General features: G+C 42.4%; 1 protein-coding gene across 2 annotated transcripts; it reads left to right on the top strand.

The window, feature by feature from the left end:
* The first annotated feature begins 222 nt into the window (after nucleotides 1–222).
* LOC114450417 (inactive phospholipase C-like protein 2) lies at nucleotides 223–21,516 on the top strand. Of its 2 annotated transcripts, XM_028428512.1 has the most exons (12): nucleotides 226–864; nucleotides 8,603–8,704; nucleotides 8,920–9,069; nucleotides 9,207–9,367; nucleotides 10,419–10,887; nucleotides 10,973–12,196; nucleotides 12,465–12,714; nucleotides 12,787–13,073; nucleotides 13,690–13,893; nucleotides 16,044–16,119; nucleotides 20,044–20,153; nucleotides 20,351–21,516. In XM_028428512.1, the coding sequence occupies exons 1-12, from the start codon at nucleotides 631–633 to the stop codon at nucleotides 20,531–20,533; spliced, it is 3,450 nt and encodes a 1,149-aa protein (XP_028284313.1). In that variant the 5' UTR covers nucleotides 226–630; the 3' UTR covers nucleotides 20,534–21,516. The 2 variants fall into 2 exon arrangements, with proteins under 2 accessions (XP_028284322.1, XP_028284313.1); XM_028428521.1 differs by lacking the exons at nucleotides 20,044–20,153; nucleotides 20,351–21,516 and adding an exon at nucleotides 17,342–19,244 and having other exon boundaries at nucleotides 223–864.
* Nucleotides 21,517–22,409: the final 893 nt, after the last annotated feature.

The raw sequence follows: 22,409 nt of genomic DNA, 5'->3' as shown, positions 1-22,409 counted from the left end.
TTCTCTACTGCATGCAGAGCGTTAGTGGATTACACACGCATTCTTTAATCGGAAGTATGTTGACACGAACGGGCTTTATTCTAGGACGCACTGAATGCAAACCCACCCACCCAGCTGGTGACACATGATGTCTTTATTTGCTGGCTGCCGCGCTTAGAAAAGCGGAACTCTGATAAGGAGGCGGCATGCAGAAGCTGGACACAAAGTGAAAGAAAAACATCACGGTTTACATAATTCTGTGGCACAGGGTGAATATTTAGATTGTATTCCGTGGTGGAGGAAGAGGAGGAGGAGGAGGAGCAGACAAGCTCAGTGGCATCTGTATTTCCTGAACGCAAGCGCACACCCAGCTGTCGCGGAGATGTTGTTGGAGTGCTGGCGGTGAAGGTCTGGAAGGTGTCGGTCACTGTTGTCGCTCAGCTCCCCTTCTGTCGCCTCCCTCCCCTGTGTGTGTGTGAGGGAGAGAGAGAAAGCGAGAGAGAGAGAGAGAGAGAGATAAGTTTCCTCAGCGCGCAGTTACCGTTCGTTCACTTCACACGATGGCACGTCTGTGTCAGTGTGCAGCGCTGTTGCTTTCGGAACCCCGCTGCTTTCATGAGCACTAAGAAATCCAGCAGTGTCTAACCACCCATGGCCGAATTTGGAGAGAATAAGAGCGCTGTCAGTCCACCGGTTGCAGCAGGCTGGAAAGCTGCGTCAGGAGCAGCCGGTATGAGCGGGGAGCCCGTGTCAAACGGCAACTGCAGCGTGCCTGACACCGTCAAGAAGGTCCAAAGCGAATCCAGCTGCGAGTCCCCGACGTGGGAGAGCGCAGGTTCAGATTCAGCAAATAGACCGATCCCTCGACGCAGCAGTCTGATCAAGGTAGGCCATTGTTTCCGTTTGTAGAGAACAGCTCGTATTCTTTTAAATATAAGCAGGAAGACATTAAAATGAATGTAGAAAGTCCAGAATTAACCTCGGAAGCACGCACTAAAGACAAATATCACATCAAGTTGAATGTAATTACTTAATTGCTCCTGAATCACTGGAGTCCTGCATAGATGCACTGGCAGCAATTTACTAACACTGCTGGATATAATCAACCTGCAGCCTGAGAATCAACTGTTATCAGGTTGGGACACTACCTTCTGTCAACTTCCTCTGTATCTGTGTCAAACATCAGAATAATCAGTCACCTCATCTCACCTCGGCTGTCGGTGCTGTTGAGGAATTTAACATTTTGTGTATCTAAGCACCACAGGACAAACAGTGTCACATCAAAGAGAGGAGACTGTCATGTGTACTCATGTGTGTCATATGATTTGTACAGCAGGCAGTGTGACTTATTTGCACCTCATCAGCAAGAAAGAGGAAGAGGAGGAACAACCTGCTGTAGACTTTGATTAAAATGAGAAATTACATCCACTCCACCTTCTGTGGCTCACAGTTGGATTCCTCTGTCCTACTGCCTGTGCCTGCAAATGTCAACACATTGATATCTCAATGTAGATTTCACATGTATTTGACAGCATTTAAAGCCATATTAAACACACCTAATCAATAACTTGTCCCCTGACTTTGTCCTTTTATTGTTTTGGCCTTCTGGCATGTGGGAGGCCTATTGATCTGTAGGCATTACTCGTCAGCAGAGCTGCGGCATGCAAAGACATGATTATTCCAACATGAGATTGACTCAGCAATACAGGAAACCGGCCTGTTGGCCAATTTCCTCACACAGTTCATGTTGCAATATTGCTATTGCTAAGTCATGAACAGTTGGTGATGATAAGTCACTCTCTCTGTTTCACTGGAACAGAGTGTTTCTCACCTCCTTGCCCACACGCAGCCCTGCTTTGGGCAGGGCCACACAGCACAGAGGGGATGTTGAAAGACTCTGGTCGCGTGGAGTTCAGGTGTTTCAGCTGGGGTCGTGAGTGTTGTTAGTGTGTGTCCGTGCTTGTCGTTGGATGTCTCTCGCCCCAGCTTTTACTTCAAACATTGGTGATGCAGCCAGAACAGCGTGGGAAAACACACTGCACACTTCACATACTTCCTTTGCTATTGTACTTGGTGATGTGATGTTTTGTTCGATCAGTGGTTACATTGGGCCAATAATGCTCAGTGTCTAATCAGCAGTCTAGCACAGTCACAGTCACATCAAGTGTGCTTCTGAATCATAAACTGTTGAGGATTTAAAAAAGATGGAGCTCTGTATTATGAATCCATCTGTCAACACAGTAGCATGTTTTTCTGCTTGCTAGACTGCCCCTATGGCTAAACTCAGGATTCCACACAAGAGTCAGGGTGGTATGTAGGCAGATAAACAGGAAACATGACATTCCAGACCGGTTTTAACAGAAGTCAGGGATTTATGTCCAGAGTGTGTGTGTGTGTGTGTGTGTGTTTGCCTTAATTGAGATACCTGTGGTTGCATTTAATCAGAGTAAACCTTATGCTGTCCATTGTCCTCTCAATCTTATGCATAAAGAAGATGCAGAACTAAGAGCCCAACACTGTCTCTTTCAAGCTCTCTCTCTTACACACACACACACACTTGCTCAGACTTGCCTTCTAGTAAAAATATTGTGAGGCACAACAAATATCTGCTTCCCAGTTCTCTTATTACTCATGCCAACATTCACCATAACACTGAGAAAACTGCGGTTGCATGTTTATGTTTGTGTGAAAGGGTGTGTATGTGCACATTGTTGTCTCCTGAAAACCACACATCTAAATAATTATAGTTTATTGTTGTTAACCAAAAACAATAATGTGTTTTTTTTTTACACACTTTAGTAATGAAATAAATTGCAATGCATAGTAATGTCTAGACTTGTTGAAATAGTTGGTTTGGCATTTTTTTCTGCAAAAAGTTTGATACTAGAGCCTGGATATAATTGGCTTATCTTGTGAGGGTGATTAAGTTAAGTGTGCCCTATAGTACAGGGAAATGTGCTTATGATTATACAGAATGTTTGACGTAAATAATTTTCACAAATTGTAAGTCAGCAGTGGCTCAAAAAATAGTGCATTTCTGCATTGGCTATCTCAACTTCCAACCAGAGATGAAAGAACAATCAACACAGTGGTAATACTCAACCTCCTGCTTCCAAGACAGAACTTCAAGGTGATGGTCTCTGTTTTATGAGGTTCAAAGGGGACACTGATGGTGGATTACATGAAGTAGTTTTACACAACCACAGAGGTCTTTTGTGCTAATCTCTTGATAGAGCTGCTGGTATCATCAAGAAGACTCAGCATGGGAAGTCAGCAGTAGAGATGTTGCTATCTGGATTTTAACTTGGATACTACTATTACCTGAGACAAAGAAGGAGCTCAGTGGTCACCCTTTTGACTGAGGATGATGGTGTTGCTGCTCACTTTTTGAAGGCTGAATACACCAGCTTCTCTTAAAGAGGGGTACCATGCTCCTTAACTGCTGGACAGATTGTGAGGGTTTGTTTTGTGTTTTGAACCTTCATCAGTATGCATGTGTAATGAATGTGTGTCTGCATTTTGGGTGTCCCTGTGTGTGTTTTTTAGATTCTGTAGAGAGCAGAATTAGCCAGAGGCTTTAGCAACCAGGAACTAACTGTTTGACTCAGAGCAGCCCTGAGCATCTCCTACAGTTCAAATCAACATCTTTAGTTCTGCTTTGAAGCACTTCAGACTGTATAAGCCTGGCAGGGAGTGGGTCAACCTTCTCACTGATTGTGATGGAGCCACAGGAAACACAGCTCAGAGCCCTACTGCTGATTGAATCCACATATACAACTCTACGTTCATAACATCCATCCATCCATTCATTTGCAGTGATATGTGTGCATGGATGTCTGAGTTTGTGCCTAGTTAGTAAGCTTCAGCGACGTCATCACTGAGGCATGAGAAAGCCCCTCTCTGCACTTTGAACACTTGCCCACATTCCCGACTCAAGTCTCCAACTGCCTGTTCTTGGTTTTAGTTTCCCCACTATCTTCGTTAAATGCATCTGTGACGTTAGTCAGCTGAAATTGTGGTTATCTCTCTGACAAGGTGACCTTTTACTTGCCTCATTTTGTGTGGCGTGCATGCATGTTTGTGTGTACGTACTTGTGTGCACATGGGACTTCAAAGGTTTCAAGCGTAAAAGAGCATCTGCTGCTCTACTTGCCACAAGGGCAGGGGTTTACAGTCAGAGTGAGCAGTTGAGTTACTGTGAAAACTTACCACAATGCATACATCATGCACATTCACCGTTTCCATAGTTCGAGCTGCTGACAGAAAGGCCTGACCACACAGTCCTTTGTCTGCTCGGTTTATCTCTAATATCCAGTAACAAATCGTATGCAGAATGTCATCATGCTTTGTGACTTGCTTTCAAATATTGTATGACAAGTAGTATGACAACTAACATTTAAAGATCTGGTTTGTACCAGTACCGGTAGCTGGTAGCTGATGTCTTAACTGAATTAAATATGCATTCATCTCGAAAGGAGACTTTTTTTTGGCCAGTTTTACCCTTGATAGCCACACTGCGTTAACCAAAATGCAAACACAATTACAGCGCATGTTTGCATTTAGCTTTGTTTGGAGTTCATTTCTGTTTAGCCTTTGTGAGTGTTTGACTTATCATTTCACTGTCAGCCCTGCTTTTACCAGGGCTGACAGGACTGATTAAACTGTGTTCAGGTTTGTGTGATGACTGAGAATTAACTGTTGACAGCATGTAAAGCATCACCACTGTTGCTATGGTTACCCACAGTAAGATAGCCTATTCCTTGTGCATTAATTAAGAGTGGTGGATAAGTGCCTGGAACTATATGCTGTTATTTATATTTTCAACGTCTGATGTCCGGCAGTATTTATTAATGGTGGGCCTACACTTCCTTACATTGTGTTCTGAAGGCCTTTTTTTAGCACATGCAATACGTCATCTCACATTTTAGTATAAATCACCCTCATAACCCCCCTTGGTGGTGTTGTGTGCTCCAGGGTGAGAGGCTGTTGTAATAAACTATGCCATTAAGCATCCATCATCTACTGTCAAACACACAAGACCACAGGCATGACTCTTCACACTCCTGTCTAATTTTCAGTCCACTATTCTTTATTTCCTCTCACCTAGTAACAACCGTCTTTCTTTCTCGTTGTGTCTTAATTAACGTATCAAAGACGACATCCACTAATGACCTACATCTTGATTCTGATGACTCGGTGAAGCCCTAATTAATGATGCAAGCTTGTTGCATCCATTCACACTCCCATACATCATATTATACATGCATGTGAGCTGGCTAATGAAGGCACAAGGATGTGCCGGTGCCTACAGGAGAATACCAAGTGCACCAGCCTCTTACACTAAAGACAGACAGCAATCAGCCAAAAAGCATCCATCTCTTTTTTTTCTTTTTCCTTTTTCCCCTCTTAAATTTGTACTTTCTGTGATGTCTGTCTGTCATTGTGTGTGTCCTTCTCTGATAACTGCATCCACTGTGCTCTGCCACACAGTTTCCCAATTCTCTCACTCTCCATCCTTCACCACATTTGTCCATCTGTTCAATCAGTCTAACAGGGACATCAGTAATCTCATAGTCACACAATCATCCAGTTTTTTGGTAATCTTTTGTACATTTCCAACAAATGAAAACAGACTCTTTGCTCCCCTTCAGCATTACAAAAGAAAATATTAGAACAACTTTATTATCTTTCAGTCACATTGTTTTTGGCTCTAACAGGAGACAGTGTAAAAAAATACCCTTTAAATAACTAAGTACAAAAAACAGAATCAGAGAACCCATTGGTGATTACCTTATAGATACCAACGTTGCATCATCTGGCCCGGAATATATCAAGGCCGATCAAACGTGTAAAAATGAATGTGAGCTGCTCAATATTAGCTGGAGTCACTGGCTGCTTTAAAATATATTCAACAAGTGCACAGAAAAAAACATGTTTCTGTACACTGCTAGTATAGCAGATGAAGTTTCATTAACAAAACTGTAGACATGTTAACACTTGCTAGTCTGTCAAATCTAAAAATAACCAATACTCATCAAGACGGTTGAGGGTTACAACATTTTTTCATTTGCTCTCTGTTGTCACTTCACTTCGCTCTCAGAGCCACAGGAAACTCTCTGCGACGGGCTGACAGGCTGCTTCCTGTTTTGAAGTGCAGTGGTGGTTTTGGAGACTCATCTTACTCTGTGTGAGAAAACTTTGTGATGAAGATGTACTGTGCAGAGATGAAGGAAAGATGGAAGTGGAATCTTACCATGAGCTGGAAGCTGAACTTGCTTCATCTTGCATGTGGACACAGCTACTCTAATCTCCTTCACCAGTATGTTTTGCATAGAAAAATCAATATATTTGGGTTTTGTTAAGGTGGTTATCTATTTGGAAATATGTGCCCTCTAGTTTTATCTTGCCAGGATAATTTATTCAGTGACGTCAGTGTTGTTTGGTTGTGTTTTTGAACTCTGTATCTCTCTCTTTCTCTTGCTCTTTCCATCAGTTATTTATGCCGTAGGCAAACAGAGGTGAACATGCAGGACAGCCTCCACACACAAGATAATTGAATCCCAACTGCTGAGCATGCCTCCAGAAGAGTCCTGGCGTTTCTATTGCAGCTTGTGGCAGTTGAATGCTATACGAGTGGAGCGTTATTAGTTTGGTTAAAAAAACTTCTTATCAGTGCTGCTGTGTTTGTTACAAGTGAGTGAATGTCAGTAGAGAAAGTGTTATTTACCTGGGATTTCTAAACTGGGTGATGTGTGCACAGAGATGGGTGCTGTTAAAGCCACAGAGGGACCATTAGTAGTAATGTCACACACACACACAGTCACACAGGAAGACATATAGATTGAGGCCACCAGCATTAATCTCCTGTGCCTGTCACTACACAGTGTGAAAAAAGGAAAGTGTGAATCATTTGGTGCTAAATGTGTAGCTGTATCTCTGCCAGTGAAGTTCCTATTACCTTATAAACATTTCTACTAGAGTGCTGTTTTTAAAATAAATTATTTTTTAATAATATAAAAGCCTAATTTGCTTTTCATATCTTCCTCCTACTTGACAGCTTTTCTATTTGAGGTGGAGTTAAATTTAGAGGTGTTGCTACAGCGCTCTAGGGAGCAGTTTTTTTTAATGAGAACACAAAATCAATTAGATCAATTACATGTCAGCATTTTATAGTGTGTCATAAAATGCTTTATAAGAGACTAAAATGGACAGACACCTTCCTATTCTGTCTCTTCCTTTCAAAGTTTTCACAATGAGATTGGAAGGGTGGTCTTGTCCACAACCCCTCGCACTAACTCTATCAAGCCCTGAGGGACTTGGGGGTATTTTTAGTGCACTCCCTCATCACTCTAGCTTGAAAAAAAAAACTTGAAATTCTCCATTCTAATAAGGTGATTGATTCTACAAGGATTTGTGATGGTTTGACACCCTCCGTACCATCTGAGGAAAACACTTTCATCCTCTTTGCCTCTTCCATGTGTTCATTCATATTCTTTCAGTGAAACACAGCTCAGGTCTTTTTTTTCAAAGCTCTTCTCTCTCATCTCTTTTTGCCTTTTATATCCCACCGATTTCTTTCATATAAGGTTTCCCTCCCCTCTTCTCATCTCTCATAAAAGGCACAGGCGCTCTTGAGGTTCATATAAAGTCTTATTTGAATCAGTGTTATGCTGATGAGCAGAGATTAATCAGACCGTGATAAGCATTCACAGATATAACAAGCTTTCACTTCAGGTTTATCCTGCCAGACATTTGTGTGAAATAAACATGCTTGGAGAGGCCACAATGACCTTTGACCACCAAAATATAGCAGGCTTCTCCTTGACTCACTTGTACCAAATTTTGTTGAGGCACTCCTGAGATATCACATGATGAGAATGTTTTGAATACACATAAAGACATAATCTCTCTGTACTCAGCTGCTTCTGTTAACTATGAACTACCAATTAGATTTTGTCCAATATGCCTTGAGATAGGAAACAGGTATGTTAAGTATGTCGGAGTTTTCATTGAATCAGCTATAATTCTGTTTTCCTACCCTATACTAGCCTTGATGAAGTCTTTGATTTGATTTTATCAGAACTATTATACCTGTAATTAAATAACTTTGCCCACATAGTATGTGCTCTTATCTTAGTATGAGGCACTTTGTGGGGGTGACATCTGATTGGCCATTAAATTTAGATGGATGAGCTGTAATGACGTGCACAGATAAACTGATTGGGCCTGCCACTGTCATTGTGGAGGGGCGGAATTAGAATGCTGCAGCCTGCTGCCTCTGTCTAGTCAGGTATGATTAATGGTGTAATGGTGAAGGGCAAGGGCAAGCAAAGGCTTTTAGCATGGTATCAGGAAAAAACTAGCAGATTGGGAGGAGGAGACTCCTCATGGTAGACCAAATAATCTGTGTTTATGTATGGTTATATAAGCTGATATGCCTTTTAATCCTTTGAGATCCATTGTGGACTGGAAAAAATGTTAATAAAGAATATACTCAACAGAGGAATCACTGTCTGCCTACCGCTGCTTCTCTCTTCCAAAGCATTCCACTTCTTATTATTGCTACACCCCACTCCTCCTTTATCTGTGCCATCATTTCATCCTTCCCTCCCTCCTTTTTCAGGATGGATCACGTGCTGGTCGGGAGAGGAAGAAGACTGTGTCCTTCAGCAGCAGTTTGTCAGAGAAGAAGATCAGCAGCGCTGCAGATTGTATCCACTCTATGGTGGGTCAGCAGCTGTGTGACCCCTTACATAAAATATAAGCTTTACATACCTGTGCATGAAATATTTAATGTGCCACAGATGCACCGAGGGATTCTGGAAGATCAAAGTCTTCTGATCCTGTCAAACATTCAGCAGAGCGTGTTCAGCTGTGAAGTGGACTGAGCTCTGCAATGAGAGTCAGTGGGTGACGACTTCATCCTTATCCTGTTTCCAGGTTGAGGGGAGCGAGCTGAAGAAAATCCGACCCAACTCACGCGTCTACCAGCGTTACTACCTTCTGGATGCTGGCCTCCAGGCTCTGTGTTGGGAGCCTTCCAAGAAGGAGTCGGACAAAGCTCGGATCTGTCTGGCCTCTATACGAGAGGTCAGTGTTCCCCATTCTGGTTGAATGATCTGACTGACTAATGTAATGAACATATTTACAACCCTTAGGCACACGGGACACAACAGTCCATTTATCTTTATTGTATCTCATGCAGGTTTTTTGTTTTCTGATTCTAGGTACGAACAGGCCGTAACACAGAAACCTTCCGCACCAGTGGTGTTTATGAGCAGATTTCAGAGGACTGTGCATTCTCCATCATCTATGGAGAAGTATATGAAAGCTTGGATCTGGTGGCTAACTCTGCCGAAGTGGCTAACATTTGGGTTACAGGCCTGAGGTATGACAGAACATAGAACTTGGAGTAAGTTATTCTATAGTACAACTGTAGAGTTGAGTTGGAAATAATCACAATATAAATCGCTCATGTCAACACAAACAATGCCTCTTCCAATCAATAGAAAGGTAAACAAAAAGCTTTTCCCTGCTCTTGTAAAAAGATTGCATTTGTGTTATAACAAGGTTTCTCTTATGAACTATTGATCAGTGAAGTTTGTCCATATTTCAAACTTTACCAAAGAAGCAGGTGCAAAGGAACAAACACTGGTTTGTTGATTTGCTGGCTGCTTGGATCATCTTCCTATTGTGTGATCTAAAACAATGGATATATAATAGAAAAAAGCTAAACATATTTTAAACATATTTTATTGTTATTTTATTGTTTGTCTAGTAACCGGAAGGTTGGTGGTTCGATCCCAACTCCTCCCTAGTCGCTGTTGTGTGTTCTTGGGCAAGACACTTCACCCTAGCCTGTGGCGCGCCTTGCTAGTCATTGTATGACACTGCCGTAAAGAATTTCCCTCTGGGATTAATACAGTATCTAAAATAAAATAAATAAAATAAAAATAAAGCTTTGTTGAGCTTTAGACACGTTTCCATCCAGTGTTCAGTGACATATAGTCCTCACTGGTGTTCTGACTGACTGACGTCAAGGTGAACAAGTCATGACAGAGATCTAATTTGTGGTTGAATAAAGGTTTCGTCGTGCAGGAAATATAATCAAGATAATCTAAATCGTTCTTTCATGCCAGTCCAACAATATACCTATATTTTCCTTTTTCTTCAGTATTGATTGTACAAAGATGAAGAGTGAGATTATGTGGGTTGATTTTTTTTATATATCATATATATATCTTTGAGACTTCTTTGTTATGAAGAGCCGTGTGATTAAATATGTTTTGACTTCAAAGTATTTGTTCGGCTGAAGTTATTATACCTCATATTTCAGGCACTGCACAAAATGCCTCAAATAAAAAATGTTTGTGATTCAGTATTATGACAACATTCAGTTCTAATGCAGAGGCCTTGTCTGTTCTTCTCTCATCTACTAGGTATCTGATGCAGTATGGGAAACATGCCCTCGACATGCTTGCGAGCAGTCAGGACAGTCTTCGTCTGCACTGGCTGGAGCGGTTGTTCTCCTCTGCTGCTGATTTGGACAGACAGGAGGGCATTAAGGAAGGGATTCGCTTGCAGTCAGCTGTAAAGTTGATACAGAGTGTGAACCCTGGGGTGAGCGGCAGCAAACTGGAGCACAGGTTTAAAGAGCTCCAAAGAGTCAGGGAGAAGATGTGTGGGCTTACACTAGATAATATATCTGGACTAAAAGAGCACAGTGAAACCACAAAGCTAACAGGAAGACAAGAACAAGTCACCAAGCTGGACTTCATTGAGGCATTTCATGACTTTTGCACACGTCCAGAGATCTACTTTCTGTTGGTGCAGTTTTCCAGCAACAAGGAGTTCTTGGACACCAAAGACCTGATAAAGTTCATCGAAGCTGAGCAGGGCACAGCTCAGGTGGGTAACACAAATTAATTGGACCTTCATGAATTGAGACACAGCTCTACTACATCACTACTTTTTGTTTCACTCTTTCCTCTAGGTGTGTGAGGAAACCAGTCTGAAACTCATTCAGACCCATGAGCCATCGGAGGAGGGACGGCAGCAGGGATACCTGTCACTGGACGGCTTCACCAGCTACCTCACATCTACAGAGTGCCACCTCTTTGACCCGGAGCATGACCGTGTGTGTCAGGACATGTCCCAACCTTTGTCGCACTACTACATAAACTCCTCCCACAATACCTACCTCATAGAGGACCAGTTCCAAGGTCCCTCTGATGTCTCCGGTTACATCCGTGCCCTTAAGATGGGCTGCCGCTGTGTGGAGGTGGACGTTTGGGACGGCCCTGATGAGGAGCCAGTGGTGTGTACTGGACACACGCTCTCGCCACCATTATCTCTGCCACGTGTGTTAGAAGCAATTGGAAGATTCGCATTTGTGGCATCAGAGTTTCCGTTAATCCTGTGTATTGAAAACCACTGTTCACTGCGACAGCAGAAAGTGATGTGCCAGCATCTCATAAGGATATTTGGTGAGAGGCTGTACGCAGATCTTCCAGATGAAGGGGCTGTGTACCTACCATCGCCACTTGCCCTGAGGCATCGAATCCTACTGAAAGGAAAAAAGTTGGGCCCGGGTTGGGATGGAGAGGATGGCGAGGTGAGTGAGGAGGATGAAGGAGCAGAGATGTGCCAAAGGATAAAAGCTGCCAACAGTGGAGTAGCAACGTCTGGAACAAGTGAGAAGGACATAATGCAAAAAAGTGTCTCCTTCACATCCACCACTCAGTCAAATCCTGTTCATCTTCCTCCCAACTGTTTCCAACTGTTGAAAGAGCTCTCTGACCTGGTAACTCTTTGCCAGTCTGTCCGCTTCATTGACTTTCCAACATCATCCAAAAGCAAAAATCCTTGGGAACTGTGCTCCTTTCACGAGTCTTTGGCTGTGCGTCTTGCTAGTGAGAGCCCTGGTGACTTTGTCAACCACAACAAGCATTTCTTGTCACGGGTGTACCCCAGCCCTATGCGTATTGACTCGAGCAACATGAACCCCCAGGACCTGTGGAAGTGCGGTTGTCAGATTGTGTCCATGAATTTTCAGACAGCAGGCCTGATGATGGACCTGAACACAGCCTGGTTCAGGCAGAATGGGAGCTGTGGCTATGTACTGCGTCCAGCCATCATGCGGCAGGAGGTGTCTTATTTCAGCGCTGACACCAGAGACACAGTGCCTGGTGTGTCTCCACAGCTACTTCATGTGAAGGTAGGTGAAATCATGTGGACCGTGATTCATGATGAACAAGGTTAACCACCAATCAGAGGTCAAAACAAACAAGATCAAAAGACTGGACTGTTTTGTTGGGTTAGAGTTTCTTGAAGGGCTCTCAAGACTGTTCAGTATTCTTTAATGAGAGGTGAAAGTGAAAAGTCTGGTTGTCTTTAGTAACATCCAGACATGTCATGACATGGACGGGAGCCTTTGCAACCAATTATGTTCTCAAAATTCATAAATAACAGCACTCTTTTTTTAGGTGATTAGTGGCCAAAACCTTCCCAAGCCCAGAGGAGCTGAGGCCAAAGGGGATGTTGTGGACCCATACGTGTATGTGGAGATCCATGGCATCCCTGCAGACTGTGCTGAGCGCCGCACCAGATCCGTGACCCATAATGGGGACAACCCAATCTTTGATGAGAGCTTTGAGTTCCAGATCAACTTGCCTGAGCTTGCCATGGTCCGCTTTGTGGTGCTGGATGATGACTTCATAGGGGATGAATTTATAGGTCAGTGGGTGCAACAACCAACAGACTTTGATTGCAAAGATTTAGCTTTTCACATCTGGAATGTAATTTCAGGTCAGTATACCATACCTCTGGAGTGCCTCCAGCCTGGCTATCGACATGTACCCCTCCAGTCCCTCACAGGGGAGGATCTTCCATTTGCTAAGCTCTTTGTCCACGTGGCCCTTACAAATCGGAGAGGAGGAGGAAAACCTCACAAAAGGGGTCTCTCGGTGCGGAAGGCCCGGAAAGGCAGGGAGTACACAGCCCTAAGGGACTTGGGAGTTAGGGGTGTAGATGAGGTCTTCAAGATGGCTTCTCCATTGCTGAGAGAAGCTACTGACCTGAGGGGAAACATGCAGGTGAGGAAGCATAAAACTGATTCTTTAGCTTGTTATGTTACTGGCAGTTTGTATAATGTATAATCTTGATTTTTTTTAAATGAAAAGATATGATTATTATTAGCTTGGTTTAAACATTACATTTGTAATTCTAGCACAAAAACAATATTTAAATAATTGAAAAGATTAAACGAAATAGCAGAAAGAAGGACAGGTGTCTTTCTTTTGTTAATAGCTGAACTAACCTTTGTTAGTCAGGCAGCGATTTGGTCTGTTGGTGCTGGTGTCAACCTATGGCAATAAAACAGTATATGTTTTGTCAGTGTGCTGAGAATGTGGTACCACCGTCCCTTGATTTCTTCCATTTTACTCCAGACTACTTCAACTGCACAGCTGCAGGAGTGCAATCAATAGCTGAAAGAAAAGACAAACAGCTCTGCTGTGCGAGTCACTGTTGATTACCTGTGTGTATTTGTGTGTGTTTGTGAGACAGAAATGGAAAGTTAATCAGGTACCAGACAACAGAGAGGAGATTTCACAATTTCTGTTATGTTAGTCTCAGTTCTTCCACAGGGGAAAAGAATTAAAATAATCATGTTTTCAGTTTAATTCATCCATCTTTTTTCTTTTGCAACAGAACTCAGTGGCAGTGTTCAGGGAGCTTTGTGGTGTGTCTGCTGTGGCCAACCTCATGCAGTGCGTACTGGCTCTGAGCTCCAGGGTGTCAGGACCAGAGGGGATGCCTCTACTTCTGTTTGACCTCCGGGACCACTATCCCATCCTGGAGCCCCAGGGACCTTTGCCAGATGTCCTTCGCAGGGTCATTGCTACCTATGAAATGGTGAGGAAGGAAACAGTTAAAGCAAGAATGTGAAACTTTTGTGTCCCTATCCTGGCAGTGTGTATGACATTTGTCTACAGGTGAACTCTGATGGGCAGAAACAGAATATGATGAGGAAAAGAGCAAAGCTAAGCCGATTTAGAGGCGTCCACTTTGGTTATCACTCAGCAGCATTCGTGGTTGTGGAAAGGTCACTGAGGTTTACTCTAAAAGCTCCAAGTCAAACCTCCATGTTAAAATCTCCAAACATTGCAGACTTTAATAGTCCTGCATTATGGGCTTCAGTATTCTTATTGGTTTTCGCCACATTAGGCAGGGCTGATGAATCTAAAATTAATCAAAAGGAAAAACCAATTAATATAATAAATCTTTCGGTCACCTCCCAGCATCTGACTCCTTGACCTAACAATGAAAACCCTCCCCTTCCAAACAAAAGCTTCCTTTTTAGCCAATATGCTGTGAAACACAAAGTCACCTCTCATTGTTATGTAGCGGATGCTGCCCCCCCCCCCCCCCCTTTGTTTTGGCAGTAACAAGCCTCATAAACACATCAGCAACATCCTCACCTTGGCCTAAATTTCGCTGTGTGTTTCAACCCAAATAGACCGCATTGACCAAGGGAAAGTTATTTAACAGACTTTAATTTATGTAATGTCTAAAAATAACTACAGCCAACAAGAAAACCTCCCCCGTGGAAATAAACACCAACAGAGAAAGAGAACGAGAGAAAAAAGGGGGCACATGGGTCAATTGGTCTGTTAGTTAACTCGTCAGTCAGTAATGCTGGGTGAATAACTGTGTTTGCGTGGCTTTAGAAAGTTTGGCTCACGTCACAATTGCATGGATGAAACATCATCGCCTTTTTCTGTCTATGCTTTCAGTATATTTCCCTTCGGCCCCTGTCTCCATCTTTCAATGTCTTCTGTCTTTCACCCATTAATCCCTGCCTCCCCTTTCTCCCTCTGGGTCTGGTTGGACTTTGGCTGTCCGACATTAGTAGGTTTTGCACAGCTGTGGACCAGGATTGTGAAATTGTTGTCTTTCACTGTTAAAGTGAATATCAAACCTCTTTCTCTGTCATCTGCCTGGCTGCTGCAGTATTTCTTTTTAAATTGATGTTTGCTCAAAGTGCACTTGTCCATGTTTCATATTAGATATTCTTCAGGAATCTCCTGAGCAGGATGATGGACAGTCAGTACGAATTGCAATTTTGTAACACTAGAGAGAGCATATGTGATGTGTATGTGTGAGTGTATGTGCTTTGTGAATGAATTCCTGGGTTTTATCAAGAGCACGCTACAGTGGAGACAAATGTATCTGTTTCCAATCTTATTAAATTATGATTTAGGTTTTGGTGTGTTATCCGTGACACTTTAATTTAACTACAGTTGTTTGTCACTGCTATGCATCTAGCATCTGCATACATGGCTGTCCATCTGTGCGTTAATGTGTAAGTAAGTAAGAACGTCCGTGTGTGTGTTCATTTGTGTCTCTGTGTGTGCATGTTCATCCACTTCCGTTTCCAGCCAGACGGATCAGAGTTGAAAAAAGCTCACGCTGGTGCTGAATACCATTAGCATAGATTTAAATGTTGTTCAGCTAAATGGATTCCACACCTCAATCCTGATGCCTGGGGTGGGGGTGGGGGGGCAACAGAGACAGGAAATGGGAATGAGTGTGTATGTCTGTGTGTGTGTGTTGAACTGGATTTGGTCATATGAGTGTACTGTAGTTAATCCCTTATTTGTTGAACAGAATTTTTTCCCACAGAGGGGTCATGTCCCAGCAGGGTTTGTGAGAGGAGGTGCAGAATTAATCAGGCAGAAGCTACTCATGTCAACCCTGTGTGTGTGTATATGTGTGTTTTTTGTGCCATTACCCTATAAGAGCTGTCACATTAGTCTCTATGAAGGCCTGTATACACAGGTCGATACAGTGTAAACATTTGTACAACCAATTATGCAGAACATCAAAATAGCCTTTTATGTAATTGGAAATATGCATGTCTCTGTTTTACACTGATCTTAGCCTTCTCTTTTGCAGCAGATAATAAAACTGGTATGTAAATTTAAAGCGAGATGGTATAAGTTTATTGGCCAGCTAGGAGCTGTATGTGTGTTTTATGCTAATACATGTTTTCCTGTCTGCAGATGGTCCAGACAAGCAAAGCTGTGATGGAACTGTCCGATGGAATCTACGACAGGATCCTGCATATACAGACAACAGGTGTGTAGGCGTGTGTGTGTGTGTTTTCACATGCTTGTGTGTATGTGTATATGGAATGCTGCTATGTAGAGCATGATCTGTGTGTAATGAGTAGAAACCAGGCTATGCCCATATTCCTTTTCCACTCATGAGAACTCCCACACAGCCTCTTCAGCAGTGTACACTGCAATATAGATTCCTTTCCTTTCCTTTCCCTTCATGTACTTTAATTTCTTATTATTTCATCTTCTGCAGACATCTGTCTAATCACAGTGTTAGACAAGGTCGGATGAGACTTCTTGTTGGCTCTCTTCATCTGCATGTTTTGGATGGAGGAGGTTTGAATTGGCCTGACTCCCATCGTCAATCACCCTTCTGTCTCTTAAGTGAAGGGCACACAATCTGACCTGCTGATATCGCTTCTGTGATCTTTGGCAGAGGTTTGTTTACTTCGGCATGGCCCCTTGGGTCATCTAACATTAGTCAGCCAGACTGTTGTCATAGTGGTGATAAACAACCCCTCAAACACACCAGCACACACACACTCACATCTCATTCCTTCACCCCCCTGTTTCAGCTCCTGGCTGACAGTATGATTGACATTTAGAAGTGTTAACAAGCAGCTTGGTGCAAAAATGTAAAAACATTCACAGTATATATAGATGAGTCGTATTGTAAAAGCTGCAGTCATGTTTACAAAAAAAGAACTCCTGGGGCATATGTTTAAACATCTTTGTGTTTCATAAGAGCTCCGTGGGTTGAACTGCGTGCAAAATTCTCATCTTCTCCAACATCACCCTTGAGAAAAGTGTGAGCAGAAAAGACAAAAATGAAGAACTGGAGATAAACTAGAAAAGAAATGATATTTTACGAAGGAGATGATGGTTCAGCTGGGGCTACTGCAGAGAGCAAGAGAATATTTGTCGGAGATGAATGTTGTTTATAAATTTGTAGACTGCTCCCAGACAGCTCATTGCAGTCCCTCGCTAGACCTTATTTTAGGTTTTCTGGTGGCCTCGGCTTGATTCAAAAGATATGTGACATGCTCATCCACGTTGCAAGTAAGTCTGCAGCTCAGGCTCTTGCTGCTGAGAAGCACACACTTGTATTTGATGTGTAATCACATGTACATTGTGTAAGATTTGGTGCTGTTGACCAAGTGCTAGCACGTTCATCTGATAAGGAACTGCTGCAGAGAGCCTCGGGCCTGATCTAATGAACAAAGCTTTTCCTGTTTGTACAGAGTAAAGATGGTGATCAGGTGATCCCAAGGCGGAGGTCCACCTCTCAGTCTGGGAAGAGGGGGCAGGCAGTGAGGAGGCCTAATTGGGTCAATTGGAGGGAGCCATGGGACGGCTGGTGGCAGAGATGGATGTCTGGCAGTTACATCAGAGCAAAGGGATGAAACGGAGTGGGAGGCAAAAGCCATGGGAAGATGAATGGTGGAGATGGATGTTCTAAAGGTGAAGCTGAGAGGAAGACGAGAACACCAAGGGAGAAAAGACAGTTAGGTATCAGGATGCACTTGTGTGTTAAAGGGCCACATTAGGAAAACACTTCCTACGCTTGTGGCCTAAGGTAGAAGATTAGTTATACAGCTTGTATGCAAAACGCTAATACCCATTTCAGCACTGGCAAAATGGACAACATGGATCTTTGTGCAGTCAATCAGAAATATGGATTTGAACTTGTTCAGAACCCACTGTGTTCACCTGATATACCCTCCTACTTTACCACGAAGAAGGAGCTTTTAGCATCTTCCAATAGACACAAATGTCTAATAAGATAAAATGATGACATAATTACACATTGTATCTGAAAGGTCAAAGGTCATATTTATACAAACTGCAATTTGATTGGTCCATGGAGGAATACAACCACAAGTCCTGCCCAATTTTCAGATCTTTCTCTTTATAACTTGTTTGCAACATTAACACCAAGCAAAAAAACTGCTGTTTCGCCATCATCTCTATTTGAAGGCTTAAAGTTGTTTTCACTTCTGTCACACCCTGGAACACCGTTACAGCAAGCTGAGAAGCTGAATCTCTGTGGCAAATCGGGAATGAAAGATTTTCAGAGGTGTTAATTTCCTCTTTTACATGTCTTCCCAGAAACACTAGATGATGAGAACAGTTATTTTTGGCTGAAAGGTTTAGATCACCACAAATAAAATGGAGTTCATCAGCCCAATGAGGACAAGTATTCAGTGTGTGGATGCTTCAATGTATTCAGGGTACAGGGCCTCAGTCAATTGTTTGGATGGTGTAACTCTCAAGGGAATGCAAATTGTCCTCCCAGTATGTTTCCACACTTGGAAGAGCCAATGAGGGCTACTGTACTGAGACACTTTTTTAATTAATTTGGGCCCTTTCCTACCCTCAGTAGATCAGATGCTATTCCCCAGGGCTGAGAGTCACATCTGGAAGTAAAGGTTTTACACTTGATGAGATGCTCATAGCCCAGTTGTTTCTTCATAAGACTGGAAGTCAGACCTTTCCTATCTGAACTGTTCAAAGTTCAGGGAAAGGACAGGAAGTGAAGGTGATTCAAGGCCTGCTGCATCCTGATTCACTGGAACTGGAGGTTATTTTGGCCTCTGGGTCAGTTTGTGTTTGTCTATGTATGCACACTGACCCAGTATTGGCTTGGAATTATTGTTCCCTCCCCTGGCTTGGCTTGGTTTCACAGGGACATTGACACATACACAGTACACTGGCACGTAGGCTTGAAGTTGCCTAGCAACCATGCAGTAAATGTTATTATCCAAGCAACTTATGTAGGTGTGTGTGAATGCAGAGCTGTGACAACATATGTATGTGCATGTGTGTGTCCATGTTTGCAGACATTCAGTGACAGAGATGTGTTATTGTGAGGTTTTGATGAATTATACTTGCACCCAATCTGTTTATTCTCTCCTCTGTGTGTGTGTGTGTGTGTGTGGTCCACAACTTGGCATGTTTAATGTCTGGGCTCTTGTTGATGGCTCACAGTGATGTGTGCCCCATGTTAACCCACTTCCGGGTTTCCATGGTAACAGTGGGACAGTGGCCTGGGGCAGCCAGAGGAAGCCAGACACACAACACACAACTCATTGCACACACTTCAACTATAGCTGATGGCCTGACGTCTTTGATGCTGTCATGCTTTCTCCCTGTATATTTCTTCATCTGTCTCTCAGATTTTACATACGTATCATTCCTATGTGTTTTTTTTATTACTTATTCTTCTTTTGGTGAAAATCATCAGAAGGTTTTTAACTTTCATTTCTCATTGTCTTTTTGTGTGAGTTTTGTAAATGATTCAATGTCAACATCAGTCTAAATGAAGTGAGATGAATTGGAAGTGTACAATAATATTTATTGATATGAGACTGATTTTGGCAATTGAACCCCATTGATGTGAAGCATCTGGCTGCATAAACATGCAGGATGAAGAATGAGATCTCCTGGTGATGGAGTACTTTTTGCAGGTGGATAAATCTTGCTCAGAGACCATCTACGATCATAAATGCTGAACTACAAACACTATTTTAATGCAGTTTGACAGTCATATTGCAGGAACAGTGATTCACTACTTGAATGCTTCCTGATCACACACAGTAACAGCAGGAGTCCTGCATGATTTTTGGCATTGCTCACTTCCAGTTCACTCAGCAAAGTATACAGACAATCCGGCACTTTTCACAGCCCTGGCTTCTTGTGGAGATGTTTTTCTTCTGGCTTTTTCCTCAGTTTATAGTGTGCGCAAGTCTGAGTGACTTTCTAAAGCTAAGGTCATTCAGTTTTGTTTGTGCTGCCGATACAGTAGTCAAGTGGTGCAGTGTTTGGGCTGTAATATAAGAGAAATGTGTAAAGCATTCTTCGCTGTAAGAAAAAAATAATAATAATTCCAGCGTTCATAATTAAATGGCTTTTATCCACTGCATGTTTTATGTTGTTGCTCTAGCTATGGAGTTTCATGAAAAACTGCAAAGCCTGGCGACAAAGGAGGGGCTGAAAGGCTGCAAGGTCAGCCGAGCGCTGGAGAGTTTCAGCTGGAACATCACCATCCTTAAGGTCAGCAGCAGACTCACATTACATACTCATAGTTTTTCAAAAACCCAAACAGCTTTAGGGCTAGCCAATTAAAGCATGTTCTGGTTGCTAGCTAGTTAGTCTAGCTCATGTTTTTTGCTCTTTTTCACCTCTCCTACCCTCTGCTCCCTGTTACTACTCTAACCCCTGTGTCCCCCCCCCCCATTCCTGCCATCCAGGGCCAGGCTGACCTGCTGAAACATGCCAAGGCTGAAGTGGAGGAGAACATGAAGCAGGTGCACGACGCCGCTCTGACTGGAAACCTCACCAAGGAGAGACTGGGATTAAGAAGAGTCCGCTCCCAAACACGACGAGGCCAGGATGACAAACCCACCGCGAGTGCTAGAGGACTGTCTACATAGCAGGCGGATGACAAGCAAATGGAAGAGGACATGACCATATTGCTGTTGTAGCTGCTGTGACACACTCTTTTCTACATTTAAATGACATAATACCATAGAAGTATTATTACAAGCAAAAGATATTCTAAGGGCAGATGAGTTGATGATTGTAAAAGTCTTCAAAATGCAGCCACAGCCGAAGAGACGAGAGCTGCAGAAGTCAGTGCACTGTTAAGGGGAGATGCAGGAAATGCCATGCTGGGGAGATGAATGTAGTAGGATTTGCCAGCCACGGTTAATCTGTTTGGTTTGTACTGTATGAAACTGTAAATACAAATGTTTATTATTCACGTCTTATGTGCTAAGCGTTTGAGGCAGAGATTAATCGGGGAACTCTGAAAATTCCAAACCTTTTAAAAACCTGCAACCTCCATACGTCTTTGGTTTCTATTTGTCAAAAGTTGCTGTTTAGCAATATTGAGTGGGTTGTTTAAATCAGGAAATTTTGCCAGCCAGTTAAGAGACAAACGCTATCCAAGGATCTGTGTATGTTTCACGTCTTTGCCCATTATTTCGTGGACCAGTTTATCCTTGTTATGTGTGTTTCTCCAGGTTATGTAATAAGCATTTATGATCCTAAATTGCTGCTCTTCACATTCAAATCCATGCCTCACCCTCTAAATATGTTCTTAGTACACAGTATATTTTTATATTTTTCTGACAGCCTCTGTAAAACCACTGTTTCCAACCATAGTGATCAACTTCACACATGTACGTGTCTGCCTCTAGAGAAACTAATACTGTTATGTTGAAAGTGCTTACTTTGTGTGCGAAACACTGTACAGTATTTTATTATGTAATTCTATCCCTTTGCTGTAAAGACTATTTTACATAAGTTATTGCTCCTGTTATTGTTGATGCAGTAGAAAAAGCTCTGTAAAAGGTTAAAGTTTAAGATTATGTTTCTCAGCAGAAAGGATGGAAATAAAGTAGTTTTTAAATGACTAAGCCCATGTGTGTGTTACTGCTGTGCATTCATTCATAATGACATATGACTGCTTTTCAGCGTAGTGCCAGGATGACAGCTGGGTACACTCATCTGCTGTTTATGGGAAACAGACCTAATCAGCCTGCATTTGTAGATTCAATGCAGTGGGGTTAAAAGAGTGTGACTATTATCACGGTTCAAAAAAAAACAAAAAAGAGAGAAATTTAATACCTATTTAAACACATAAAAAATGTACTTGAGTGTCTTTAAAAAAACAAGCAAAGCAGGTTTTAAACAGACAATATCACATCAAGGTGTAGCAAGAGCAATGTAGTTTTATTGGTCTACGTTTAATAATGCTGAATGGGCAGCTAGAGGGACATTCTTTGTGTGCTGCTTTACATAATTTCCACAGAACATGAGAACTCACTGGTAATGTGAGAAATGAAAACTCTCAATTATCACATTAAAATGTTTACATTGGAATCAATTTAAAAACAAAGGAAAAGCAAGCTTATTCCATAATTTAATGACTTTTAACTGGAAAATTAAAGATCTAAATGGTTAAAATATTTTCTTTAAAATAAAAAACACTAAACGACAAAAATGAAGAATAAGATCACAGAGTTAGGTTTTGTTTGGTTGAGAGAAGAATAATGGTCAGAGGCACTGGTTTAGAAGAGGGAGAAAGCTGCCCTCAACAAGTGACACTGGAGGACACCGTCCTTCTTTCCTCTGTAAAGACAAAGACAGACAGAGATGTTACACAGGCAGAGGTATGGCCACATCTCCACATCCAGAAGAAGCGTCACACTCCCCATCAGCACAGTAACAGGAGGAAGTCATCCCCCTGAAGGTAAATTGCAGTTTGAGGTCCAACTTTCCAGAGTTGTCATGTAGTGACAGGCT

This window comes from Parambassis ranga, chromosome 2 (genome assembly GCF_900634625.1).
Source record: "Parambassis ranga chromosome 2, fParRan2.1, whole genome shotgun sequence".
NCBI lineage: Eukaryota > Metazoa > Chordata > Actinopteri > Ambassidae > Parambassis > Parambassis ranga.
Note: the sequence above shows the minus strand (reverse complement) of the source record. Positions and strands in the feature narration are given on the sequence as shown.